Raw genomic sequence first — 26,794 nt, 5'->3', positions numbered from 1 at the left:
GTTCAAAGGAGCTGATGTACGAAATGGGAGTGGAAGCTTGGATGGTTTTCTGTCGATTCATTGCGCTCGCCCAATACCTTGAAGCCAAGAGAAGATTTTCTGGTCGACATTTGCAGCAAACGATGCGACATCGTAACTCACCAAGAGGGAGTGAGGTAGTTGTTGTTAATGTGCCACCACCAGAGCCGCCCGCCGTACTCTCTCCCCGACAATTAGCGAATTACGAACAGAAGAGCAAAACACCGTTACCTACACCAGAACTTGATCTTGACCACTCATTACTGGCTGCGCACGATGCCTCAAGGCGAAGGACTCCCGTAAATAATCAAGGCATGGTTCGAATATCGTTGTTTGGATCGTCTAACAATCCTACCGGCTTTGTGTCTCCATCGGCTGCAATCGCTATTTCGGCGAATAATCTTGAGTTTGCCGTCACCTTACTTCGACGATCCGACTTGGAAAGCTCTGGAGATGAGCCGACCGTGGTCCGACGCTCCATGACCGATATTAAGTGGCTCGACGATACGTTTGCTTCTCACAAGGTATTGGGAGGAACTCTTTGTGGACGAATTTTACCTCCTTTTCCTGGAAAAGATACTCGCATGCTCACATCTCATTTCCAAACGGAGTCAGACTCGATGCTGAACACATCCCTCATAACGACCGGAGGAGCTATTGCAACGGCAGCCGCTGGTGTAGACCGCTTTCGAACAGTGGCCAAGTCACTACTGGTTTCGTACTTGAGTTCTGCTTCATCGTCCAGACCGACCTCCATTGACTGCTCTCCTGACAACGTCGTAACAGCTCCATTACAAAAAAAGTCGACCGCAAAGAAAAGAAGCGTGAGTCGGTCGTTGCCTGAAGGCTATTATAATCCAAATCTACCTTTGGGAAAAGCTCGGAATTTGGAGCGTTATTTGAATTATCTTTTGGAGCATCCCGCCCTATCGACATCGTTTCCGTTGAATACCATAATAAAGGTGAGTCTCGTACTGGATACTGTAGATAAGTTCCATTTAAGGGATCATGGTCGACCGGTAACTAACTGTAAATAATCACCTGCAGGCAAGCCAATCCGGCCTCGACGCTGCGAAGCAATCCCTCGAAGAGTGTACTCGTACATCAAAAGAGATTAAGGATCATACTCCACACTTGGATGACGGGAAGCTGTTGATTTCATCCTTTCTATCAGGCTCGTCAAGTAACCCGCAAAGCTTTGCGTGGGTACGCACAGCAGCACAAGCAGCCATGGCCCTCAAAGTACACGGTATGTTGGAAACGACCGGTTTAAATTCTGCAAGCGCTCGGCTGCAACACGCTTCGCTACCTTCATTCGGGAGTTCCGCAAGGAACTCTAATTGGGAAGACGACGAACCGGCGCATCACCCACGGGAATCGACAGTGGACGAGTGCGCAAGTGTAGCTCCGGAGGGAAGCAGTTTTGAAGAAGGGGTGATTCGTGTTGAAAGCGATCTGCGTTCAGGGGAACAGGCGATTGGCAGTGATGGCTACGATCTTCTGCCTTTACCTGTGCCAGCGCCAGAGCGCACTATTCTGAGTGCGGGAAGTGAAATGCGCGCCTTTACAGAGCTCGAACGAGAAGAAAGATTCCATTACGGAACAAGTATTGGCGTACACGGGACTCTGTTAGGTGCAGACGAGGACGATCATCGTTCAGCCTTCCTTGGTGATGTATCCGTCGACGAAAATATTGATAAGCTTCGAGAAGTGATAGGCTCGGTAGATAACACGTTGTCGAGATGCCTCGCCAGCAGTGGAGGAACTGGAAAAGCTCAACGAGAGAGACAAGCGCTGCACTTGGAGATCGTAACGGGTCTAGATTCGTGGGAAGGAATGCGAGGCAAGTTCGTGTCGCAGCGATCGTTGCTCAAAGGAGTCACAGGGATTGAACAAAGCAAGGAACTAGCTGAGGAGAGCACCCTAGCCTTGATCGACGGTAAGTTTACCATTTGAAAAATCGCGAAAGAATTCCGTATTTACATCTTCTCGGTCTTTTCACTTTAGACATATCATGGCAAACAGCTCTCGCTAGCTCAGCAGTCAGCGCATCGGAAGAAGTTCGTTCGGCAGTGAGAGCTTCGCGCACTGCAGCAAACGCCAAGGCAGCAGCAAGTTCGGCGGCTATGATCGCGCAGCAAGCCTGCGAAGCAGGCAACTTTGTAAATATGGACGAAGCGCGTGCTGCACAAACTAGATCCTCCATTTCGCATAGTCATGCCATTCATGCCGCCGTGGTCGAACACGAAGCCAAAACAGTCAAGCGTCGCGCGGCTCTCGCGTTGGCAAATGACGTTAAATACTGGAATGTTCATCGCAAGCGAGAAATGCTTCATTCTTCTCTCTCCTATGCTCGATCTCAGCATGAAGCAACCCGTCGAGCTGTAGACGCTTGGTCTAGCTTGCGGGACGGTTATATCGGGACGACAGTCATCCCTGCAACGCAAGAGCGCCGTGTGACTCATATACCTGCCCCACAAAGACCTATTCATCAAGCATTGACTCGTAATTTGTCCGACCAAGACGAGGTTATTGCTACCATTTACGAAAGCTCGGTTGGCACAAGCAATCCCAACCAAGCGCCTTCCATTGTGGCTGTAGAGCACAAAGTTTTGTCGTCGCCTTCTTCTACAAGCGCGAAGGATGACACATTATCCAAGTCGGCAGAAGTCTGCCCTCCTGAATTCAGCCTACCTTTCGCCATGGCAGCTCCGGTTCCAGAAGAAGGCGGGGGCGATCTAAATTCTAACAGGAATCGACGGGAAACACAAAGGAGACTAACTGTCCCCGATGTACCGATTGATGCTTCGAATGCGCGAGGAAACGATCCAATGAGTGCGTCCATCGAGAGTCTTCTGGATGGGTTGATGCAATGGGGCGGAGGGTTTGATTCGGATGAGGACCATTTTGCGCTGCCTGCTGGTATGGCAGCGAGTATTGCTTTAGAAGAATCAGGGGCTTTGGAGGTATCCAAAATTGCGTAGAAACGACGACATACATTGGTACAATCTATATAGAACAGGATTTCAGCCGGTTCCTTATTTCTTGGGCTCTTTGGGGTCTTTTTTCCCGTTTTTAGCGGACGACGATGTACTCGGTGCGTATGAGTAATTGGATAGAGCTGCCGTCAAAGATGCCTTTTGCTCTTCGGCAGTTTCGAGCTTGTACCCCTGTCGTTCCAAACGATTGTTTGTTTCGTAAGCCTGATCGTTGTAAGCCGCTTGCTCGGCAGATCTACCTTCGCCCCCCACATCCCGACGTTCGTAGGCCCCGACAGCATAGGGAGTCCCGAAAGCGGTACCAATCAGAACTGCCTGGGGAATGCGTGCCAGAAACGTCCTCCGCGTAAATATCTGGGTATGATGATGGACGAGAGCAGACGAGCTGAGTAAACCACAGATTAGAAGAGCCACAACGTAGCGCATCCTTCTTTATTTGATTCAGGTCGAAAGGGAACAGTCTTCTTGGTTGTACACAGAGGTTTCTTCGTTGTGCTGGTTGATTGTGTGGTAATGCTAATCGCCCGTCGTCTGCGTTTGGAGGAGGCGAATTTTGGACGTCAAGTGCACAGTGGATCTTCGGCGTCAGTGAGATCGTTTTACGAGAGAGTATTCTAAAGACTCTCTACTCTACGGTACAGTACCTGGTAGGTCTAGCTCTACTGAAAATAGTAGTACTATAACCTACTCATCGTGAGCGCTAGCGAGAGCAATGATAGGTTGACGTACTTCTCGAAACAGAGCAACTGCCTTCATCTTCGTCTATCAAACAACCCCTCCGGATTGGTCTAGAATCGTCGTACCGACGTTTTCGCTGTGTGGCTCGGAAAAGCCGCGTCCGCAAGGGCCCGAAGCTCGATCATCGTCGGCCCGGAGGGGGGTGGGGGAGAAAGCACAGTACTTTGGTGAGGTATTTTGACTATGGCATCAGTGGCTAGCTTGCGTCTTTTACGGCTTCCTACTGTAACGGTGGCCGGTCAAAAGGTGCTCTTGCCTTTCATGGCGACTGGCCAGCGCGTCTCGACCCAAGAACGTGCATTTTCATCGAATGGTTCACAATTCAAGAACCCCCCTCGTTTGCGGCGACCCAACCAAACAGCCCCGCAAACAGAACGAAAGGAAGACAAGATAGCCGGATACGGAAACCGACCGCACGCAATCACACTTTTCCCAGGAGACTACGGAGACATGTACGATGCGTGGGAAGACGAAAACGAAGACGCCGACGACTTTGGCGATTACTCCGCGGGCGACGATACACGCGAGTTGACCGAGGAGCTTCACAGACAAGAGCGCGTTCGGCTGGAAAATAAGGAACGATGGAAGAAAAACTCAATGCCTCCCGTGCGTGTTTCTCGTATCGACGAGCGGGGACGCGCATTTGGTCGAGGTGGACGTAAAACAGCGACGGCTCGCGTGTGGATCCAACCCGGCTTCGGCAATATCGTGGTCAACCGCAAGGATTTCGTGGAATACTTCATTCGCTTGTCCGATCGCGAACACTTGATGGAACCACTCGTAGTGACCAGAACCTGCGGTTCCTTTGACCTGCATGTAGTAGTGGAAGGCGGCGGTCTGACTGGGCAGGCGGGTGCGGCTAGGTTGGCACTGGCCAACGCCCTCAACGCTTACAACCCCGACAAGTATCGACCAGTGCTGAAACGATTAGGATTGTTGACGCGTGACGCACGTATTGTGGAACGAAAGACGGTCGGTCATGTCAAGGCTCGCAAATCACCGCAGTGGGTTCGTCGTTAGAACAAGCTTGCCAGAACTTTACAGACAGTATCGTTCTTCTTTGACGAAAAATAGAATCGGCCCTGTCTATCTACTATTACCTGAATACGATTAGTTCTCTTTCTCGTAAGTCGCGATCCAGTTGACCTCGACATTCGTTGAATCCAATCGCCAATCCCACTTTCCAAACATGGGCGGTTGGTGGAGTACCAACCCAGAAACATCGACTGGGCGAAGTCCGTTTCTAGATGTCATTTCGCCTACTTGGGCAGGCGACAAGTATTGCTTCCAATCATGCGTACCGGGAGGTATGTATCCCATTATATATTCCGCACCAACAATCGTGAGCAGATAACTTTTGATCGTTTTGTTTAGGGTGGAAAGAAACAGGTATCCACCGGGCTTCACCATCGACGCCGCAGCTTCTACTAAAGAATCCGGATCAGTCGCGTGCTCAATGACTTCCAAAAGGCAGACAACGTCGAATTTATCACCAGTCTGGGACAGGTCTTCAGCCGTGGTATTCCCCAAATAGTTTATATTTCGTGTTCGCCGATCCAGTTGGCCGTGAAGCCGTGCCGCATCTACCAGACGCTGTGAAGGGTCAATGGCAGTCACCGTGGCACCAAGTCGGGCCAAACTCTCTGATAAAAGCCCTCCGCCACATCCAATATCTAATACCGTCTTGCCCTCCAAAGCCGATACTAAGTGCGTCGTCTGCAGTTGCTGCTGGTTTCTGGCTAGTTGATCTCCAATGTAGCGAATGCGGACGGCATTCATTGGCAACAATGGGTTTTTGCGAGCGTCCCACCATGTCTCATCCATGCCGCTAAACTTTTCAACTTCGGTTGACGATACAGAAGCGAGCAACCGAAGCCCGTTTCCGAGTGCCTGCCCCGATCGACGCACGGCCAACGATCGCGAGCAACAAGTCTGCATTTTTGCAAAGGAATGCATGGAGCGGAGCGGAAATGTGGCGCGACCGAGGACTACAATGGTCTTTGGCGTTCCAACTATTCTCCAATACTGATCGAAAAGATAATCTTCAAGCGGTATGAGGTAGTGGTTCTACTTCGTTGCATCGTCGATTTGATGTCAAGTTTGGCGGAAAGTACAGAGCTCTTTGGACCGTACCCGTTTGCGACTCTTGCCTGCGAACGTCGACCAAATTCGCGAAAAGGCTCTACTAACTGTAAGGAAAGTGAATCATTTTCTTTCTACGCTAAGGATCGGAGTTTCAAGATTCCCTCATCGATCGAACGAGAATGCACTGACTCTGACAGATCACATACTGCTACATTATTGAAAGCAGACTTCGTTGCGACGTTAGTGACGATATACCTAACCAATCCAAAACCTCAATGATTTGAATGAAGAGAGCCACTCTAGTAGTGGAGATGTACAATTAATACATTTGATATTCATTCAAATAGTAGGGTATTCCACCAACCTAACGTCCCACAAGAAAATGCCTCGGTTCCCGTACCTCTCCAGTTTTGTTTTCCCGGCCTGGCGTTATTATCATTGGATTGACTGTGAGCGTACATACCTATCTCGTGCACAAGACACTGAGCGTTACCCAAAGCAGACCATGATCGAGCTAGAAGACCTCCCACTGGCACAAAGCGTCTCAAAAGCCGACGATGGCTACGAACAGGGGTTCGACGACGAAGAGCCGCAGGACTCGCACGCCGCCCTGGTGGACACGGTCCGTGGCAACGGCAAGGAACACCGCGACGCGCTGGCGTACCTGCTGCGCTACGAAACCATGGTCCGTCAGCAAGAAGCGGAAGACATGGCAACCTTATCCCACATTCGTCCCTGCGTCGAGCGTCTCCAAGAACTGGCGGGAATCGAAAACGCCCAGAAGTCCTACGCGACCTGGTCGGACACAACGGCGGATGTTCTCACCGATGTAGTCTCGTTTGCCCAGCTCAAAACGGCTCTCGACAATCTTGAGTGCAGCACCGGTACCGAGTTCTTGGCAACGGATCGTCAGCTGATGATGGTACTCCGTATGCTGACCTCCAAGACTACAGAAATGGATGCCGATGTCAAGATTACTTGGGCCGAGTTTCTCCAATGCTACAAAACGTGCATTGTGGGAATGATGACGTTACAGCACTTGTCCTCCTCGGACGACCGATCCCGTGCGCGTGATCGGACCCTTTCTATGCTGAGTCTTTTTGAGCCACCTTCCACGAAACTTTTCAATGAAGATCGTCACATTGATAGCCGTGCCCTGACCGCCGAGCGTGCTCGTCGCCCGGGGGTTCCCATGCTACTGCAGCGACGGACGCTTCGCAGCAGTAAACGTTCAAAGCAACTCGTGGCTGGAATTTTGCTAATTCTGGCCAGTGTTGCCGGTTTAGCTTTTCATATCTCTATGTCTTCCGGTATCCAAACAAATCCTTTACGCAGCAAAATCGATACGATCGGGGAACAAGATAATTCGCCGCCACCCATGATGTCTCCTGCATTGCCCTCCTCCTCCTTCACCACCAGTCCCTTAGTAATGCCGGAAACGGCAAACTTGAAAGTCGAAAACCTTCCTGAAGCAACCCTGGCGTTCGCCACGGTAGACTTCTTCCACCCCGGCTCACCCGATCATTACGAGCCTGCCGTGGAGAGCATGACGTTTCCCGTGCTTGTCGGTGGAATGGTTGGGCTAGTAGGTGCCCCCTTGGCTGTGACGGGACTGCAAATTCTGAAGACAGGGTTGTCAGCTGGAAGCATTGTTTCATCGAGTATTTTTGTAGCCGGCCTAGCATCCATGGCTTCTTTTTCAGTTAGAGGTTTCTTTGCCGTCCTCTCCAAGCTCCTACGTAAGAACGTCTGAAAACTGTATTACCAGCTGGCTGTCAGTAGCCCTTTATCACTCTAGTCTCTCTGCTACAACCCTTAAAATGATCTAAAACTAGCTGCACTTATCGCATACAGTTAGAAATTTCGTTCACCCCCGAGGCGGTCCGGCTGGATGCACTCTCCCAACTTGCTTTATTCGCTTTTGAATTAAATGCAAATCGAGCATATCTTTTTGGACTGTACCTGTAACGGCTGCCAAAGTGGAGCGGTGCTCTTTCAGAACTTGCATGAGGCGCCGTTCTTCCGGCATGCCACAGACCGTGGGTGGACGGGCAGCAGTCTGGGTTTTGACTTGATCGTGCATGGTTCCAGCAAGGGATCTGAGCCGATCCAGATCCGCCCATATTCCCCGTAAGCGTTCCATGGCCTTGACTTCGTCGCCTTGAAGCGGTTGATTGTAACAACGTGCCAGTTCTACTCTGCGCATGACGGCCAAAAGCTTGCGTTGTTGTTGTTCACTGCGTTGACTCGTTTGATTCAACTGCGTTTGCACTTCTTCGAAGCGCCGGCGTAAAAATTCTTGACTTGATTGCAAAGATTTGATTTGCTTCGACAATAAATTCGACTTTTCTTGCTGATGAGTAAGTCGAGCTTGCAAAGCTTCAGCGCCTACCAAAGCAATCGGCATGAAGGAGGCGTAGTCGGGATTGGATACCACCGCAACTTCCCAGTCATGCGTAGAGACTTGCGGAGGCTTCGGTGGTTCCATCGGACGAGGCATTCCGTCGACACCAATTCCCGTAGCCAATTGCATTTGGCGAAGTTCCGGAGTCATGGGATTGTAGACAATTGACACAAACTGAGAGGATTTGTCAGCCAAAGCCAATGCCGTCCCCGTATAGGCCTTATGGATCTTTTCCAGGGCTTCCTGCACTCGAGCTTGTTCTTGTCGAGCTGCCGCATCCAAGTGAGCTTTCAAAGCGGCTTGTGCGGGAATTTGCTGTTGTTGCACAGGATTGCTTTGACCAAAAGGAGCGGGTGCGGGCGAACCAAACAAACTTCCAGCGGTGGGTGCTGAGGTAGAACCAAACAATCCACCCGAGGGAGCTGGCGTCGAACCAAACAGACTCCCCGAAGGTGCCAGCGATGAACCGAACAACCCTCCTGAAGGAGATGGCGCACCGAATAGACTTCCGGATGAGGAGGCGGGTGCTGACGATCCAAAGAGGCTCGTTGAAGGCGCTGGGGAGGCAGAACCAAAAAGACTTCCGGAAGGTGCGGGTGACGACGATCCAAACAAAGTTGTCGGAGCTGGACTAGGGGCCCCCAATCCTGAAGATGTTGATGGGCTAGGAGAACCGAATGAAAATCCTGTAGTAGGAGCTGGATTAGGAGCGCCGAACGCGATCGGTGCAGGACTCGGATTGCCAGCAATACTGTGGACAGTATTCGAACCCCAAGTTACCATTTTTGCGGTTGAGAAAAGCCCTGTCGAACCTACACCGGAACCTTTGCTTTCTTTCGAAACAGGAAGAAGCTGCTACTTCTGTAAAGATATGGGTCGAGCAGGTTGACAGTGAAGGGCTGTTTATGGTAGATGGTCTCGCGGCGAGACATACATTCCAATCATCTCTGGCTAGTAGAGAGGCAAAGAGAGAGCATTACAAGTCGGCCTTCTCTACTTACAGTTAGGTCTTCGCTCACGCGTACCCACATCGTCGGTTGTGCTCAATAATTTGCTTTATATCTTTTTCGGGTGTTTGTACTACTCCATGACGTAGACACGAACGACTAACAGTGACTTTGACTACGACTGTGAGACTTGGCGATCATCCCTTTTGAAAACTATTCACTCGCGCAAACGCTTTTGCTTCAAAGGAGGCCGGGCTTACTAGCCTTGTCTTTCTTCCCAAGAACACCGTTTTGGAGCGGAACTGTCTATCGAAGATGGTGCGCGAGGCAGACGAAGAGGAGGCCATGCTCCCAAACGGAGTTGCGGATAGAAGGACGTCGTCTAGTCCTTCGATCTGTTTTCCTCCTTGTGGCAGATCGAGTTTATTGATTGGGAACGCCTTCGACCTTATCGTTGTGCAGAACGAGCATGAGTTTGCAGCGGGTGACGCTATTTTCTGGTTTGGCGTCAAGTTTTTGAAAATTGGAGCCTGTGACAGTGGGGGAAGTCGAATAGTCTTGGAGGTCGCGCAAGGGAAAAGGAGTGCGGTCCGATTTCCCATTGTCCATCAGAAAATTCAGGAACCGGAGCCACCATTGGAATATCATCCGTCTGACGGCGCTATTGTTGCGAAGAACAGAAAGACTCGGCTTTCAACAAACGCTGCACGTACAGAGCATGACCCTACAGCGCTTTCTCAGCTCGCTAATCTCCTCGAAAGTGGCGTCAACTCGGCAAGATACCTTTTATTGGACGGCGACGATTACGTGCTCGGTGTTGCGCCAGTTAACGTATTTCTTTGGTCAACTAGAGATAGGCTTCTGGTAGTAGATATTGACGGAACCATTACAAGGTCAAATCTGCGGGGGGTCATTGATACGATACTGACGGAGCAGTATACCTATTGCCATGATGGCGTATGTCAGTTTCTCTCTTCGATTGAAAACGTGCGGATGCTTTACCTTACATCGCGTCCTATTGGAATCGCCAACACAACCAGAAAATTCCTGTCACAGCTTCGCCAGGCACAAAGTCATCAACTTCCTGGTGGCCCTTTGCTGGGCTTCACCGGCAGCATGGCCAAGGTTCTTCTGATGGAGCTGGTATCGAAATCGGTCCACGAATTTAAGCGGGAAGCTCTGACCACCAATGTAGTACGTCCATTCTTACAGTTGGGCGTCCGTAATGTCTTCTTAGCCGGCTTTGGTAACAGTCTCATGGATATGCAGGCATATCACGGAGCTGGAATGCAAATGCATCAGATCTACTTGGTTGACAAACGCTCGCGGATTTATTGTCTCGACTGCAAAGCCAACCGAGAGCCTCTACGGAACCAGGACTATATGCACGCAAGAGGAACACTGTTTGAAGGATATCAAGATAGCAAGCTCATGGCTCATATTCTCGGACAAGCACTCATAGAAACTTTCGATACCAAGCCAAAATTGGCGGCTTCACTGAAGATTGTATAGCTTTTCAGCAAGTTAATATCTACTTTGTAAGAGTTATCACAATTTTTATTCGACGGACCACAGTATAGATTAGACAGCGCTTTGGCCGAAAAGGCTAACTCTCACTGTCTCCGCTCTCATAAACGAATGGTGTAAAAAGTATTTGAGGCCCACGGAAATGATAATTTTTTTCTATATTGGAAACAAAGCATCTTTGAGACCATCATTGTGTTCCAAAGTCGCTTCCTTGATGTATCGATTAATTCGTTGAAGCTGTTTCCTTACAGCGAAGGTTTCGTCGTCTTGAAAGCCTGAGCGGTAGAACTCTGGTTCCGTGGCGAGCTCTGTGAGGACAGGTTGCCGGTATGACTTGCGATCGAATTTCGTTCTTCGCAATTCTACGCCACGGTCAATGTTGCTGTCCAATCCATCCTCTTCCGTTGCCGCTTTAGACGAGGACAACCGATCGCATTCGCGGGCCCGTTCCAGACTTAGCCGAGTGCTAGGATCTGCATAATTTTGTCGGAAAAAGTTCATTGCCCAAATTGTGCCAATAGGTAAAGGGAATAAGCAAATGGGCTGATAGTAACAACCTCGTGTTACCACATATCCAATAAATGTCATCTGGCCGCACACCAATCCGAAAAGCGTTCGCTGGACTACAACGGGAAACATAGCACCTCCGCTTTCGTATACCGGACTGTAGACGTATAGTACTTGCTTTTTGTACACCAAAAGTGCTCCGAGGAAGTAAAGCAAGCCAAACGGGAGGATGACGGGGCAAATAATGGCATACGTAAAAACTATCACAACCACAAGAAGCTGTGTTGGAAACTCCCACCCGTACTGGACATTTTCCAGCCTATACACGGCATCGAGTTCACGCTGTGTCATTTTCTTTTCGTTTGACAGTGTTTTCAAAAAAAGCATACGGGACAATGCACCAAACCTTAAGAAAATCATTGGTAGACCGGCCATAATCTTTGTGACTAATAGAGCATCAAAGTAGCCGACCATGGTAGGCAAGGAGTCCCCTAAAAGTTGCAAAATGTTCGATGGATGGTCAAGAATGTCCGAAAGAGACTTCAGAATTGATCCTGCAGTCACAGACACATAGATGTTGGCAAGCTGATAATAGAAGTAACGGCTCAGCATTGATGATTGAACATCCGAATAAGTCTTGCGATGCTCGTAACTCACAGCCACATACTCAAAAATCAACGGAAGTATAAGGATCAGACACAAAAGGGCCACCACTGGAAGGTAGCCGTTCATAAAGTTTGTAAAAGTTCCCCCATGAAAAGTTAAAATCCATTCCATTCCAGGAATTTGTGCCAAAAACTCAGCTTTTGCGAAAGCTTGAATAGCAGCCAGAGGGAAACTCCATAGAATAACGCCAAGAAATAGAAAGAAGTTCGTGAAATTGCCACGTCTCAACTGTGATCTCTTGGAAATATGAGCATTTTTCCAAATGATATCCCTAGGTTCGGGAGCAACAGATACATCGAGAACATTGGCCTTCACCGTCAGTGGTGCACTCGCCGCGCATGTTGTCGAGGAAAGATCCAAGAACGTGACATACCCAGTAGAAGACATTGTAGCTCCGACGACTTCTTCAAGTGCAACGTCGAGCTGCTTATTAACAAGTTTAAGACCGGCAATGGCAAAGTCTAAACCTAACCGACCTGCCCAACGTCTCCACCTGTTTTGATAGCTATCTCTACTAAAGGGGATTGGAAAATCAGAGTCTTCGGTCGAGTCTGACTGTAAATTGACGCAGATCATTCAGGTAAGTCAAAATATGCGATAAAGTCGAGGGGTTGCGATCTCTGCGTACCATTTCATCATCACAAACAAGAGGTTCCTTTCTTTCCTCAGGAATTTTGTCAAATTTGCTCCGTCCGTATATTGCTCGATGGCTGATTGCCTGACTGAAGGACCCATACCTGGAAGTCATGCTCTCGGCTGGAGGTACTGTTCCACCTTCGTCAAAGCTCTCGTACGGCGAAGTCAAATGGTTGTCCTTTATTGAGTCTTCCAAAATTGTATTCGCAACCTCTGATGCTTGGCGGACCGCCTTGTCCAACCAGTTGTCCACCTGTTTTAACTGATTTCCAGATTCCGCAATCCGTGATTTGCGTTTTTGCATCTGAAATAACGATCGACTATCGGCTGCCAGTTCTTGTGCGTAGTACGAAATTGAGTCGACACGAGTTCCTCTCTTCGGTCGTTCTGCTCGCATATCGTTCTCGACGAACAAGGTTTCCTGACTCGCTGTGCAATTGCAGTCCAACGGTTGTAGCTCGATTCCCAAGCAAGATATTCGGCCACGGCCAACAACGTGAGTGGGCCGGCTACCCGTTGCGTGCAAAAAAGCAATACTCTTTTCGAGACGACGACATGTTCTCATACATCTGACGGAGGCGTCCTCCAGTTCCGGTAGATTGAGAACGACACTGGCTGAATGAACGCGTCCGGGAAACATCTTTTCGAAATATTCTTTCAAGGCACGATCCGATCGTAATTCGTAGGGAATATTTTCAATTTCCAAGGAATGATGGTGTTGCGGATCGACGTGCATGTTTCCTCTCGCCAAAAAGTCTTGTCTGAGGTCCAGAAAGTGCCGATACTCCTGCTTGACAACAAAGCAAACAAAGGCGCTGAACAAGTACGCGAAAAGGCAAGGTATCCACATACGCCAACCGTCTCTTGGAATATTCGCCGCCGACAGATGATACCATCCCTCCGCCGAGTGTTCCTTTGAACTACCCGTCGCGTAAATAGGGACCAGTATCAGAAAGAACCAAAACGTGGAAACGGCCGTAATTCTCACATTCATACGTATATAGCGTAGAAAGAAGTACCCATCCAAGCCCGCAATGCGACGAACCTTGCTCCAGGGCACGCCAAATACGGGCCCAAGCCAGTCGAGTGGTCGATCGTCCGGCAGAGAAGTCAACGAAGCATGACGCTCGTGATGAATTTTGGGATAGTCGGTGCCATTCGGGTCGGGCACTGTGGCATCCTCGTGCAAGGGAGCTTCCGGTCGATGACCATTCTGTGTATCGGGACGAGCGTGTGAAATTCGTTTACGGGATGAGTATACAGCAGGGAACACACGACGTAAGATTTCATAACTGGCCATGAGCATGACAAATACAATGCTATTGAAGTACAACGATGTCAAGACGGAATCCACGGAAACATCTTGAGGGCGTTCCAAATTCGAATCAAAGTCAGTGCTATTGTTGCTATTGCTGAAATTTCCTCCGGTCCAAAAGCTGTACTTAAGGTGGCGAGTATCCATGTTAAGCTCTTTAATCTAGAGCTAGGAAGCGATCGAAACGTTCTCGATAGAGGTCGCTCATCGATGACGGCCAAGGTCGTCGTTCAAGGTCGGCGTGGACCGATCTTACCGTTGCTCCGACTTTCGCCGAAACGAATACCTATGTCTACGATAGATACGAATCGTGTGTGTCAGGAGTCACGAACGAAAGCGGGTAGAAGCTTACCTATTTGGAATTTGGAATATCTATCATGTAAGGAATAGGCGAATATTCCCTAACAGACGGTTCTTTCTCAAGGAGATCTGTCTGTGTTCGATGCGCTTCCGGATAGGTGCACGTTTGGGTTGTGATGCGATGACCGTTCCGGTTCCTTGTGACAAGACATTCTGCGCATACCGTACTCGATCCGCCAACGACACATCAGACCCCACTTTCTGTCAGCACGATTCCCCCTCATAGTCTGGTAACAATCACGAATCAAACGCACACGACACGGATCAATATTGTTTTCCATTAGAAAATGATAGAAGTCATGCCATTAACCAGTATCGTCTCCTCACAAGCAAAAGATGGCGAAAGCGGCAAAGACACGCGTCGAATGCCCGACACGACTAGTTCCGCATCAAAGGAATTTTCCTCAGCCGTCCTGAGCAGATTATTTCAGAGCAACGACAGTACCACTGAACTTTTAAGAGATCAACTTTTTAAAAGTGGCGACTCTGCAGAATTCTTGTCGACTTCGTTGAAAAGTGAAGATCCTTTCAAGAGCGGAACGTACGTGAGCAAGCTCTTGAATAGTGGCGAAAGCAAGAAACTGCCCCCGCCATTTGGCTCGTTCGTGAGAACGGCTTCGGATATACTCAAATCGACCGCGAGCACCGTCACGTCTCGAATGCCCGATATTTTTGCCAGCTCTGACTGGACAAACAAATTAGCCCCCAAGCATGTGGATGTGGACGTCAGCTCCGTTTTCCAGAGTGAACAATCGCAACGCAGTATTGGTGACCCAGACAAAGAACGGGAAAAAAGAAAGATATCTGATATTGCTGCCACAGCGCTTCCGACACCGGTACCAAGTTTTGGTAGCCGTAAGACCGACTGGGACGCATTGTACCAAGCGCAACTTCCAGGATCTAAAGGTGTAGCCACTACGCTCAAAAAGCAACCGGTAGCGTCTGTTCTAGAAAAGACGCCGGCTCCGCTGGCAGCCGTTTCAGGTCCAATTGTCACGGAGATACAACCAACGGTACCCGTGTCAGCGTCGGCCAATAACAAGGCCAAAGAAATGTCGAACAAGCGGAAGCGGAACGAGACAGTAGAGCGTGTGTATACTTTACCAACAGATTTGGATGTATTGATGGGACGAGGTGGGCGAACCAACAACCATGGTGGCAATAAAAGGTACCTAGCCAAAAAGGAAGAGATTCAACAACGCTACATGGAGGCGTCCAAGCAGGACAAAACGGGAATAAGTCAAGAGCTTGTTGACGCAGTTCATGAATGGGGTGGCCGTTTCTTAAAAATGGACGAATCTTTGGACAGGTGGTACGAAGTCGAGAACATTGTCGCTCGCAAGAAGGCCAGTCAGACACTTCGAGAGATCAATACACCAGATGAGCGCGCATCAAAGCGTGCAAAATACGCAAGTAACTCCCCAACTCGTTGAACTTGGCGAATGAAGTAGTCACGTTGTTTGTGCTCTCATTATTTGCGAAACCAACACACATCATGTTATCCGGTGCACGCTACATATCATAGTACACCTCTTTAAAACATTCTAACAATTTTTTTGAAAACCATTCGGCACAATCTACGTAGCTGACGTTTACTGTTAGAGCTACGTATTTTTATCTGTCTTCGGGGAATCGATTCCCCAGGGACCGAAGACATTTTCGGCCGTTCCTCCCAAAATATTTATCCTATCTTTTTCATTATCGATCCAGGACGACACACGCGTTACCATTCCGTATTGTTCCGGATGTTCAAGTACAAAAGGAAAGTCGCTACCGTACATAAGCCGGTCAGATCCAAATGCATGAAGTAGAGGAAGAAAACGCTCCTCGCGGACGCGCTCGTACGGAGACGTATCGCTCAGCCGGAACAGGGCTGAGATTTTAACGTATACCTGAGGAAACTTGGCCAGTCCGAGAAGTTTGTTGAAGGTCAAGGGCTTCTCAAGAGACGTGAAGCCGAAATGATCTAGTATCAGGATAGTGTCTGGAGATGAGTCGAGTAAGGCGAGAATATCATCATAGTGTAGTTCTAATCCCTGGAAACACATTATACCTACTGGCATGTTCAGTTCCGCACATCGCTTGTAAACGGCCAACCCAGAACCTTTTGACATGGGCTCCCATGATTGTGCAGATAGCTTTGGCCACAAATATGGATTGAATCGGACTCCCACACAACCTTTAAGCGCCAAGTCCTCTAGCGTTTCCACTGCTTTTTCAGCAGATAGCGACGGGTCGTGTAGAAGCATCCCTTTAAAGCGCTTGGGGTGATTTTGGACTGCAGCCATAATGTAAGAATGATCAAATTTGTGGTTAATCGGCTGCACTATCAAAGCACCATCAATCCCATGTGCGTCCATCTGCTTGAGTAGCTCATCCGTGCTGGCCAAATCTTTCAGATTATCTGGAGGCTCTTGGACGTATGGAAATGCCTGAGATGCTTCGTCTCCGTTGGCCCATACATGAAGATGAGAATCAATGGTTTTTGTAGACATAGCGGCACCGAGCTTGGCAGTTATACAGAGGGATGAGGCGAGCCAAGCAAGTCGGTGTCGGAAAGCGGATCGCGATCCCGGCACGATAAGCATAAGTTGGTCGAGGAACTTCTCTCGTCGACTGCGAAATAGCCAGTGTGTGCAAATAGTGATTACAGCACAAACAGTGAAATAGGTTACTGTTAATAATTTGTATGTTTGGTCTGGATTGCTTTACAGTTAGAGTTGTTCGGCGTCTTGCGTTAATGTTTCCCGGCACTCATCACACTTTTTGATTATCTCTCATGAAATCGAAGAATAGGCCGATGACGTCTGTCGTGGCTTCCTAGATCGAAACTCGAATGTTCAAAATTTCAGAGCTCCACTATTCTCGCAAGGAATTTTCTCTATCAGCTTACAGTTAACCGTGTCAAAGGTTGCCAGCACTTCGCACATGATGAAGTATCGACTACTGATGAGGCTGACATTGGTCTTCATGCCACCCCTCTTTGCGATGGGTTTCATTGCCGACTGTGAACATTCCTCGCATAAACTCGGAATAAGAATAGTGCAAGACGCTCATTCTCGCACAAGCTGGAGACGGGCAACGCCGATATGCGATGAGCAAAACTTGAACAATGCATCCGACACAGCGAATACGCTCGATCCAAAAACTGCTGAGAAATTTAAAGTATTCACATGCTCCTCTTCATCATGTTCGAAGAAACGAAAGTCTTTAAATTTGGATGAGTACAGTACTTTCAGTGCTTTATGGGACCTAGCTAGAAGAAGCGCACCAGAGGTGGAGGTGGAAGAGAGCCCGTGTCTAGGAGCTTGCAAAATGGCCCCTTGTGTAGCAATCGAGCATGAAGACTATGAAGGAACTGTTGCTTTACAAGGCACGACAGAAAGCGAATTTTCCGATCGAGTGTTTCATAACATTCTGACGGAGCAGGATGCCGCTCGTGTTTGGAATTCACTAGAAAATGCGATACTTGTTATGTCACAAGAAGAAAAGTGACAGCCCAATTGACCTTCGCTCCGCAATTGCTTTTTTGTATTACAAATTTTATAGTAAGCTTGTCAATATCGCCGACGGCTGCCACCACCTCCAACATAGCGATCGTTGCTTCTCGATCGGCGTCGTTTTCGATCCCAATCACCCCCGGTTCCTCCTCCATATCGATCGCCGCCACCACTTCCACGATCCCACTCACGACGACCGCCTGGTGGAAGGCCGCCGTACCGATCTCCATTTCCTCGTCCCATACCATATGGGGTTGGACCATCCCGGAACCCACCGCCGGGTCGTCCTCCACCGTAGGGAGTCACCATGGGCGGCTGTGGAGGTCCACTTCCCCGACCCATACCTATACTCCCAACCATATGCGCAGTTGGTTCTGGTTTTGATGGATCGAAACGTCCGGGGCGCTTTATGTTCTCAAGCTTTCCCCCCAAGCGTGTGCCCCCGAGCCCGCCTCCCAGTCGACGAGGCAACCAAGACGGAACGGTATGACCCCGTTCAACATCTACAACAATTTCGCGCCCTTCAATACGGATACCATCTGCTGCTCGATAGGCGCGTTTCATATCTTCCTCGTGCTCGTACTCGACAAATGCGTAGCCTCGAGACTTTCCCTCTTTGCTATCCTTTATGATTCTGATATCTTTCACTGGACCAAACGATTCCATTTCTCGCAGTAGTTTCCGTTCGGTAACTTCGTACGCTAGGCGACCTATGAATAGTGTGTTGTAGCAATTCATCCCTTTGTGTTCTCCTCCGCTCTCCTTTTGTTCCTTTCGATAGGTTTCAATAAGTGGCTCAAGCTCCTTCTGGTGTTTTTCTTGCTTTAAGGCTTTACGCCGTTCCTTCAAAATCTGTGGTGTAGGTTGTAGAACTCTTTCCGAAGTTTCCTTTTCAAAGTGAGATAGAAGACCAGAAACACCGGTGATGGGGTGTTTGCGACGGTGTTGCACAGGTGGAATGTGGAGCAACGGCGGATTTGGCATGAATGTTGCCCGTAGATGGGGTGGAATTAACATAACCGCCGGACCCGAGTTTGCGCCGCGGGTCATCTGACCACGCGGTGTGCTTTGCCGGTGGCTCATCGTAAAAGCGTCTATCTGAACAATACGCTTCAAAGACAAACAAGCATCCAGTGGGTTGATGTCTACCTATTTGTATGGAGAGAAATCGGATACGCCGTGGTTACAGATAACGTCATGGCCCGGAATCTGGCAAACTGAGCCGATGATCAGACGGACGGACAGACGTTCGTGTCTGCCCAGCAGGGAAGCATAGCCGACGACAGATTAACTGTAACTATAAAAGCGTCAAATGGAGCTGTTGACGGTCGCCTCAGGATACTTTCGATAATTTGAGCAGATCATTTGTAACCAATTCCAATATATTTTTATATATGCATAGGTTTTCATTGTCAAGCGTGACTGTGTTCTTTGTGATAAAGGTGAAAGTCCTAGCACGCATAACTGGTACAGTTTCCAGCTTTGCCGTTGTTCCTTGTCGAGACCAGTCCTCGCCAACCACTCAGCAGATACTAGTTAACTGTAAGCAGCTATTTCACAAAAGTTGTTCCCCTGTTAGTATTGACGTAGTCGTAATATCTTCGTTTTCCCAAGAGTGCACGTAAGCCTTGAGTTGCTTGTAGTACTCAGGGTTGTAGAAATTACCCTTCGAAATAATAATGAAATCACCCCCGAGCCGTGGATCCATTGCCTTGGAACCTGGTTCAATAACAACCCGCGTCGAAATTTTTATCGGCTCGTCCCCCAAAGGAACATTCATTTCGGTTGGGTCCGTTGGCTCCCAGAACGGAGCATCTCCGGTTTGAACCCCTTTATAAGAAGGCTGAATGAAACAGAGCCCTTGATTGTTGCTGTATACATAAGCATCTTCGTAAACGTCATACGTAAACGGTTCGTATTCCGCCGCAGGGCCAACGTTGAACACAAGAATACCGTAACCGCACGGGGCCGTGAATTCTCGTCGGTAGATTCGACCTTCGTCGTCGGTACTGGTTGTCAGGTAAAGGATGTGACCGTGGTGAAGCGGTTTGATAGGTGGTATATGCTTCTTCACAGCCGATGTGGATGAATGCAGCTGTAGTGTGGGTACATTCGCGAGTGATCGCAAGGCGCCCACCATCAACATTCCGCCCAAAAGTATTGTGGTGACACAAACGAGGGCATGCCTGAGCGGGACATACAAACCCGTAGTTTTCCTTTCTTCTGCCTTTAAAAGTTCTCCTCCTCCTCCTCCTCCTCCACCATCTCCTTCTTCTTCTTCTCCACCGTGAATGTAAGATACCTCCAAGAGATGCTTGTCTGCGCTGATATTGTTCATGACAATGGGTTGACTGTGAGAGCAGCTCCTTCGCTTTAAGGAGATCAGATAGAACTATTTCAGATTACAGTGAATTCCTATTACTAGCGAGAGCGGTAAGATTCCCACCACGACCCTTGACTGTAGGACCGACGACGGAGACGCAATATTCGTGAACAGAATAGAAAAAATTCCCCACAATTTGTTTCTGTACAAAAACTCAACCAATCAAAATTGTGTTTGCGCGAGCGGCGGCCTCACGCTAGTTTTGCAGACAATGCCGTGTAGGGCTGTATACCAGATGCATCAGCCAAGATCTTCTCAAGAGTTCCAGCTAGCAATTTACAGTATTTCGTTCGTATATTTCCGCATTCTTGGCTGTAGCGAATCTCTGGCTCCTAATATGTGACAGCGGAATCCATCGCCCACAATTTTTGAAGCTTTCCACTGCTTTCTGGAAAATGCCGAACCTTCTGGTTATTGGTGGGGGCTTAGGCGGTTGTGCCGCCGTCGTAGGTTTGAGGAAGTTCGATAAAGACACCGAGATCATCATGGTCGAACCGAAGGATCACTGCGAGCTCTATTGGGCTGCGTATCGATCACCGTTCGAGCCTTGGGTCGCAGATGGCTCGCTTCTCTCATTGACAGAATGGGTCGAAACATACAACGTCAAACATGTCCGCAGCACAGTGACGAAAATATCCAAGACGAGTGCTACGTTGGCGAATGGCGACAGCGTTGATTACGATGTGGTCGTCGTCGCCACTGGCGCTGATTCTCCCGTACCTTTTCTCGGTCGTGGTCTCCCCCGTGACGATGGCACGAAGGCGAGTCGTCTACTGAGCCTAAAAGAACACGGCGCGAAGATGCTGAGCGCGAATTCGATCGCGGTGGTCGGTGGAGGTCTTGTCGGAACTGAACTGGCTGGAGATATCGGCGCGTATGCCAGAATGCAAGGAAAGGATATTGCAGTCACGGTACGTCTACTCGAGGGTTTTGTCTCTTTAGAGTTTGCTTATTCTAACCAGTCAAATGCGAAGCTCATTCATTCTGGTCCGTACCTTTCTCACACTGACCTATCGGCGAAGGCTTCCAAAATGGTACAAGGGAAATTAGAAAAGATTGGTGTAAAAGTCATCCTAGGCGAGCGCGTGAATGAGACTGACGGAAGGTTTATTTTGGCGAAGTCCGGGGAGTCACTCGACGCTGACCAAGTCATAATGACTACCGGTATTACTCCTGTCAATTGCTTTCTTAAAAAATACCTTCCCAGAAGCACTCAATGCAGAGGGATGGATTGAGACAGACGACTACTTTCGAGTCAAAGGAACCGCCGGCAAATTGTTTTCTATTGGTGACTGCTCTACATTCTTACCTAACTCGGGAGCGCAGGTGATGGATGCGATCAAAACTATTAGATTCAACATCAGTCAGACCATCGGAGCTGTGGCGAAATGCGAGTCTGCACCTTCCGACGCTAGGCTGAAGCGAGGGAAAGTTAGTCCCAAAGTCACGCTTTCTACGGTTGGCCCAAATGATGGAGTCTTTGAGACCCCTGTCTTCTATACCCAGTGGCTCTTTCCGCGACTGAAAAACTCGACAATGTTCTTTTTTCGTGTTAAGGGTGAGCTCGGCTTAAAAACTTAGATGTTCGAGCTAAGGTGAGGATAATAAAGTTAATGGCGTGCGAAGTAGACGCAAGCTGTATCCTGCCTCCCTGGCCTCTTTTCGTATAGGTTTTGTAACATTCAAATTTCACATTTGCAGCGGAATCCTTTCATAAAAGCACCTGGTATAGAAAGCTCTTCCAGAGTTAAAGGTACGCAACGGCAATCGGACGGTTTCGGACCTTTGATTTTCCCCAATTCATGCAAGTACAAGCCCAGCACCTTAATTCCATTCATTAGATTTTTGACGTTGTATCTGACGCATTCATTAATCATACCAAATGTAAGAGAAATCAATCAAAACATGCGAATATGGGTATAAACTACTTACTTTTCATTTTGGGAATGTGCCATGTCGTCACACGCCCCAATCGGGAGAAGCAATACATTCATTCCAGTAGAATCCTCCATTGTTGATGTGATTGGAATTGATCCACCCTCCCGAGTATAGTCGGGTTCCATCCCATAAACGGTCTTGATAGCTGCAGCGGCAGCTTGATAGTTGGGGTGATTTGGCGACGACAGCCATGCTTTTGCACCGTGAAAGTATTCTAGCTCCATCCGGTTGGGCGAGCCAAGCTGTGACAAGCAGCAGAATGGGATGAGTGCTCTATTTCAAAGCAACAAAAACAAACCATACATACTATATAATTCAGTACTTGAAAGCACATACCTTGGCAAATTCTTGCTCTACGTGTGTTTTGACAAGCCGTGCGATTTTTTCCGGATCTTGATCGGGTACGAGTCGCAGAGAAAACTTTCCAATAACCCTACTCGGAATGACAGTCTTGGCGCCAGATCCGGAGAAAGCGCCTTCAATTCCATGTAAAGATAGTGTAGGATACCGCCAGCGGGCCATTAAAAGACTTTTCTTGTCGTTGTGCAACAATTTGTCGCTAACTGATTTGATCTTATTCTCTTCCTTGTATTCTTCTACATCAAATTCGATTGAATTGTACAGGGCTTCTTCTTTTGATGTGACTGGCTTAACGTCATCCATAATTCCGTCCACCAATATTCGCCCACTGGAATCAACCAGTGTTGCCATAAGCTGAATCAAGTCTGTCATGGCCTCGTACACCGTTCCGCCCAAGACACCGGAATGAAGATCCTGCTCACAGCATCGGACAGACAGCTGGAAATAAGCAATTCCTCTTAATCCGTAAGTTAAGCATGGTTTATTTTTCCCGAGCCAGTACTGGAAACAGCAAACATTGTGTTAAAGCTACAACGGCAATCTTAGTGCCAACGATATGTCAAGCACTTTCTTACATTGTCCGAAATGCAAAAGAAATCGACATCATTCAAGAATTTTCCGGGGGCAGATTCTCTCTGAATGATCTCGAAAATTCCTTCACTACCGCTTTCTTCCATTCCTTCATAAAGAATCTTGATATTGACTGGCAACTCGACACCCAGTTCCCGGTGAGCCTCGACCACCCACAACCAAGACAATGCAGGTCCCTTGTCATCTGTGCTTCCGCGGCCGTACAACTTTCCGTCGCGCTCAGTTAATATAAAGGGATTTGAATCCCATCCGTCATCTTTTGCCGCGGGTTGCACGTCCAAGTGACCATACACACAAACAGTCTTTTTATGGGGGTTGGAAACGAAAGAACCGCACAGAATTGGAGGCAAAGGGCGATTTTCGGTGCCTGCGGGGTTGGTGACGAGCTCCGTCAATCCACCGAGGCGCTCTATATGACCCTTAGTCCAAGCGATCATTGTGTTGATGTCGACCAGATGATTTTCCAAATCCGAGGAAACGGATGGAATCCTGCGACGAATAAGAATGGCAACTAATGAGAACGATGCATTCCTCTTGAGCGTCGGACCAGTTTTCAATAGCTTTCTTACGCGACAGCCTCAGCGAGACGATCGATGTATAGGTTCTTCCTCTCATCAACATAGTCAAAAAACCTTTTCGAGAATTCGTCGCTCATGGTATCAATCAGATCTCTAGAGATCAGGATGGATAAATGTGACAGAAAAATTAAGTGGTGACTGCGAGAATGCTCCCTTTTTGACTGACCGTGAATTTTTTAACACGTGAAAAGAGATCTTCGTATTCTGTTGCCTGTGCTACAGGAGGGGGAACTCGTACACGACTCTGAAAGGCATCAGTATGGAAATTGTTTCACAGTCGTGTAACGCACGAAGTTGAAGTCAGATCACGTTCTTTTTCTACCATTTGCTGAAGGCGATGTAGGATGATTTCCTTAATCTTTTTTGCAACGACAAAGTGAAATCCCCTGCCTTTTGCAAGCATTACAAAACGCTCGATTCTCTAGTACCTCGTATCCTTCGTTTTGAACCTGTTCCAACAATGCGACAACACATAGTTTTCGGTTGGCTGGCCTTGACGGGGGCAGAAATTGGAGCCTTCGCACCGGCCTTTTCGGTGAGCAGGCAAACGTCGCGACGACAACAGGTTTTCCAACCGCGGTTGCATGCGGCGTCGGCGGACTCTACCGCGACGACCGGATCATTCATTGACACGGAGTTGCGAGGCGCTGCCATGAAGCTTCATACTCGGCAGCAAGCACCAAAAGAAGGAGAAGCGGAAGCGAAACCACGTGAACCCTATACCCCGACTCGTGACGACTACTTGGCCTTTCTAGTGGACTCGAAACACGTATACGAGGCTATGGAGGAGATTGTAAATTCACGCGAAGAGCTGGCCCCGTTTCGAAATACTGGATTGGAACGAACGGGTCCTTTAGAAGCTGATATTCTGTTTATGGTAGAAGAATACGGCTTGAAACGACCTATTGTGGGGGAGCCTAGTGAAAGCTACGCTAGGAAACTTCGATCCATTGAGACCACTCCGGAATTCATGTGCCACTTTTACAATTTTTACTTCGCACACACAGCCGGCGGGAGAATGATTGGCAAACAGATGAGTGCGCTACTGTTGGAGAAAAGAACACTAGAGTTTTACAAGGTACGTTTACCATCGACGAGAAAGTAAAAGCGGAGCCCCTTTAATGCTCACATGCGAACCTTCCTTGCTTAGTGGGACGGGGATCTAAACGAGATTAAATCGCGTGTGAAGAAGAGCATCGAAGAAATGGCCGCAAACTGGTCGCAGGAGGAACGGCAAGAGTGCATCGATGCCACTCGCGATGCCTTCCAAGGAGGAGGAGGAATCAACTCTAACTTGGCTGGTGGTCAGCATCCCCACAATTAAAAAGTTGCGCATTGAATTTTCTTACAGTCAATACATTGGCACGAAACTCTTGTATTTTTTCATTGAGGCATGTGCACTTTCAATATGTAGGTTTGCTAATGTAATTTTGCCTATATGCGATACTTTCAACGCCTGTAGCGTAGACGCTTCCTGTTACCTCATTCCAGTGGTTTTGTGGTTTTAGTAGGCTATATCGTCAATGCATCGATCGAAGCCGTGGGATGTTGAAAGCTACGGAGGTAACAGTAAAGTAGTTTTGCTGAAGGGTAAACGTTACAGTTCATGTATGTAAGTGGTCGAGGTCAATGGTAGTACCTCGTAATGCGACATCGTCTGTTTTACGTCCGATGCGAACGGTCGAAGATCTTGCTGCATTACCCCAATCTCTAAACGGACGTTTTCCGGTAAAATTCTACGCACTTTCGTTACAAGCAGCCTATCGTCGCTTCCAACGTCATCATCGGCACTCGCACGAGACCGCCACAAGCAAGTTGCCCCTCGACTTCACCATGGCGCCTCTTCGACTGGTTTTGCAAAGAGCTTCCCCTCGCGTTGCCATTTTGTACGTGCCATAGACTTTGTTTTAAATGATAAGAGGACACGGGAGAAAGACGCAGCGATTGCGTCTAAATCAACCCTAGACGGTTGACTCCGAGTGATCTACGCCTCTTTTGTGTGTAGGATTCCGTCGTTAATGGATTCCCTATGGTGTTTTGCATCCCAGAGGGGTCGCGACTCGACCGTGGCTACAGTACGGAACATCCTGTTTTCTTCTCTTGGTTCCTAGACTTACCCCTGTGCACATTCTCTTTTTGAATAGGGCAACGCGTGGTATGGCAACTGAAAAACAGAGTAAGTTTGCCGTAAGATGATCCACGGCAGATTTTGGTTCTTTCGTGTGGAATGCAGGTTGGATTGTGCGTTTCTTTTGCTCATTTACGTTTTCTGTTGTTAGTTTTCAATCAGATCCAGTCGACAAAGAATCTTAGCAAGATTACTAGCTCGATGAAGATGGTTTCCGCTGCCAAGCTCAAAGGTGACGAAAATCGTCTCGCTCGGGCCGTTCCGTTCAATGGTTGGACGTCCGAACTTGGTGGTGCGCCGAAGTTGGTGGAGGGTGCTACTTTTGATGAGCTACCGCAGAAGGTATTGATCGTTCCGTTCACTTCTGACAAGGGACTTTGCGGCGGTGTCAACTCTTACATCACGCGTGCAGTGCGCAATTGTATTAAGAAGCTTCAGGCTCAGGGAAAGGACGCAGACATTGTCCTGATTGGAGACAAGGGCCGTGCTCAGCTTCGTCGTTTTCACCCGGAGAAGATCGTTCGATCTGCTACTGATGTTGTAACACCCGGAACCTATGCCCTCGCTTCTGGGCTGGCATCGGAACTCATAGCGTCCGGCGCAGCGTCTGACTACGATGCTGTTGTTATCATATACAATTCCTTCGTCAACGCTGCCACTTACAATCAGATGTACAAGGTTGTAACTCCGTTTGTTACGATGTCCGAGACTGAAGAGAGTCTTTCCGGCTACGAATTCGATGGCGACAAAGCTGAAGCCATGGAGGATTTGTACGAGTACATGCTTGCCTCGCAGGTGTTTCACTCGTTCATGGATTCCGCCGCTTCGGAACAGTCGTCGCGCATGACTGCGATGGAGAACGCTTCCAAGAATGCCAACGAGATGGTAGACTCTCTGACCTTGAAGTACAATCGTGCTCGTCAATCTCGTATTACGACGGAACTCATTGAGATTATCTCTGGAGCTTCGGCGCTCGACGGCTGAGTATAGTACCACAACTAAGAATCTAATTATATTTTGACCAAGCAGTCGCGCTCTTTCTTGTGGACGACAACAAGTACTTCGCTGTTCCGCCTAAGACGTGCACAACTTCGACGAAATACGAACCACCACG

At 48.6% G+C, this 26,794-nt stretch overlaps 13 protein-coding genes across 13 annotated transcripts; 6 read left to right on the top strand and 7 right to left on the bottom strand.

The window, feature by feature from the left end:
* Window positions 1-4,352: 4,352 nt before the first annotated feature.
* PHATRDRAFT_9894 (predicted protein) lies at window positions 4,353-4,775 on the top strand (the record flags this gene model as incomplete). The annotated part of the gene is made up of 1 exon (XM_002178108.1): window positions 4,353-4,775. The coding sequence occupies one exon, from the start codon at window positions 4,353-4,355 to the stop codon at window positions 4,773-4,775; it is 423 nt and encodes a 140-aa protein (XP_002178144.1).
* A 90-nt stretch (window positions 4,776-4,865) lies between these two features.
* On the bottom strand, window positions 4,866-5,615 carry PHATRDRAFT_9984 (predicted protein; the record flags this gene model as incomplete). Its single annotated transcript, XM_002177797.1, has 1 exon — window positions 4,866-5,615. A coding segment is annotated over one exon (750 nt), but the record flags the coding sequence as incomplete, so codon positions are not given.
* A 620-nt stretch (window positions 5,616-6,235) lies between these two features.
* Window positions 6,236-7,593, top strand: PHATRDRAFT_43775 (predicted protein; the record flags this gene model as incomplete). The annotated part of the gene is made up of 1 exon (XM_002178107.1): window positions 6,236-7,593. Exon 1 carries the CDS (start codon window positions 6,346-6,348, stop codon window positions 7,591-7,593), a length of 1,248 nt encoding a protein of 415 aa, XP_002178143.1. The 5' UTR covers window positions 6,236-6,345.
* Window positions 7,594-7,766: 173 nt separating this feature from the next.
* PHATRDRAFT_43774 (predicted protein) lies at window positions 7,767-9,162 on the bottom strand (the record flags this gene model as incomplete). The annotated part of the gene is made up of 2 exons (XM_002177796.1): window positions 7,843-9,162; window positions 7,767-7,802 (listed from the first exon to the last, which is right to left on the bottom strand). Exons 1-2 carry the CDS (start codon window positions 9,025-9,027, stop codon window positions 7,767-7,769), a joined length of 1,221 nt encoding a protein of 406 aa, XP_002177832.1. The 5' UTR covers window positions 9,028-9,162.
* Window positions 9,163-9,420: 258 nt separating this feature from the next.
* On the top strand, window positions 9,421-10,703 carry PHATRDRAFT_43773 (predicted protein; the record flags this gene model as incomplete). The annotated part of the gene is made up of 1 exon (XM_002178106.1): window positions 9,421-10,703. Exon 1 carries the CDS (start codon window positions 9,507-9,509, stop codon window positions 10,701-10,703), a length of 1,197 nt encoding a protein of 398 aa, XP_002178142.1. The 5' UTR covers window positions 9,421-9,506.
* Window positions 10,704-10,750: 47 nt separating this feature from the next.
* PHATRDRAFT_43772 (predicted protein) lies at window positions 10,751-14,042 on the bottom strand. The gene is made up of 2 exons (XM_002177795.1): window positions 12,520-14,042; window positions 10,751-12,446 (listed from the first exon to the last, which is right to left on the bottom strand). Exons 1-2 carry the CDS (start codon window positions 13,987-13,989, stop codon window positions 10,875-10,877), a joined length of 3,042 nt encoding a protein of 1,013 aa, XP_002177831.1. The 5' UTR covers window positions 13,990-14,042; the 3' UTR covers window positions 10,751-10,874.
* A 397-nt stretch (window positions 14,043-14,439) lies between these two features.
* On the top strand, window positions 14,440-15,767 carry PHATRDRAFT_43771 (predicted protein). Its single transcript, XM_002178105.1, has one exon. It carries the CDS (start codon window positions 14,490-14,492, stop codon window positions 15,633-15,635), a length of 1,146 nt encoding a protein of 381 aa, XP_002178141.1. The 5' UTR covers window positions 14,440-14,489; the 3' UTR covers window positions 15,636-15,767.
* Window positions 15,768-15,806: 39 nt separating this feature from the next.
* PHATRDRAFT_43770 (predicted protein) lies at window positions 15,807-16,895 on the bottom strand (the record flags this gene model as incomplete). The annotated part of the gene is made up of 1 exon (XM_002177794.1): window positions 15,807-16,895. Exon 1 carries the CDS (start codon window positions 16,788-16,790, stop codon window positions 15,807-15,809), a length of 984 nt encoding a protein of 327 aa, XP_002177830.1. The 5' UTR covers window positions 16,791-16,895.
* Window positions 16,896-18,134: 1,239 nt separating this feature from the next.
* On the bottom strand, window positions 18,135-18,719 carry PHATRDRAFT_9806 (predicted protein; the record flags this gene model as incomplete). Its single annotated transcript, XM_002177793.1, has 1 exon — window positions 18,135-18,719. A coding segment is annotated over one exon (585 nt), but the record flags the coding sequence as incomplete, so codon positions are not given.
* A 538-nt stretch (window positions 18,720-19,257) lies between these two features.
* PHATRDRAFT_33060 (predicted protein) lies at window positions 19,258-20,040 on the bottom strand (the record flags this gene model as incomplete). The annotated part of the gene is made up of 1 exon (XM_002177792.1): window positions 19,258-20,040. The coding sequence occupies one exon, from the start codon at window positions 20,038-20,040 to the stop codon at window positions 19,258-19,260; it is 783 nt and encodes a 260-aa protein (XP_002177828.1).
* Window positions 20,041-21,284: 1,244 nt separating this feature from the next.
* On the bottom strand, window positions 21,285-23,653 carry PHATRDRAFT_18404 (predicted protein). Its single transcript, XM_002177791.1, has 5 exons — window positions 23,544-23,653; window positions 22,959-23,463; window positions 22,360-22,884; window positions 22,018-22,265; window positions 21,285-21,942 (listed from the first exon to the last, which is right to left on the bottom strand). Exons 1-5 carry the CDS (start codon window positions 23,627-23,629, stop codon window positions 21,768-21,770), a joined length of 1,539 nt encoding a protein of 512 aa, XP_002177827.1. The 5' UTR covers window positions 23,630-23,653; the 3' UTR covers window positions 21,285-21,767.
* A 242-nt stretch (window positions 23,654-23,895) lies between these two features.
* Window positions 23,896-24,997, top strand: PHATRDRAFT_55416 (predicted protein). The gene is made up of 2 exons (XM_002178104.1): window positions 23,896-24,630; window positions 24,703-24,997. Exons 1-2 carry the CDS (start codon window positions 24,013-24,015, stop codon window positions 24,874-24,876), a joined length of 792 nt encoding a protein of 263 aa, XP_002178140.1. The 5' UTR covers window positions 23,896-24,012; the 3' UTR covers window positions 24,877-24,997.
* Window positions 24,998-25,375: 378 nt separating this feature from the next.
* PHATRDRAFT_18398 (predicted protein) lies at window positions 25,376-26,707 on the top strand. The gene is made up of 3 exons (XM_002178103.1): window positions 25,376-25,438; window positions 25,697-25,728; window positions 25,832-26,707. Exons 1-3 carry the CDS (start codon window positions 25,386-25,388, stop codon window positions 26,662-26,664), a joined length of 918 nt encoding a protein of 305 aa, XP_002178139.1. The 5' UTR covers window positions 25,376-25,385; the 3' UTR covers window positions 26,665-26,707.
* Window positions 26,708-26,794: the final 87 nt, after the last annotated feature.

The sequence above is a fragment of the Phaeodactylum tricornutum genome, chromosome 2 (assembly GCF_000150955.2).
Source record: "Phaeodactylum tricornutum CCAP 1055/1 chromosome 2, whole genome shotgun sequence".
Taxonomy (NCBI): Eukaryota; Bacillariophyta; class Bacillariophyceae; order Surirellales; family Neidiaceae; genus Phaeodactylum; species Phaeodactylum tricornutum.
The sequence above is the reverse complement of the archived record's forward strand: the minus strand, read 5'-3'. Positions and strand labels throughout refer to the sequence as shown.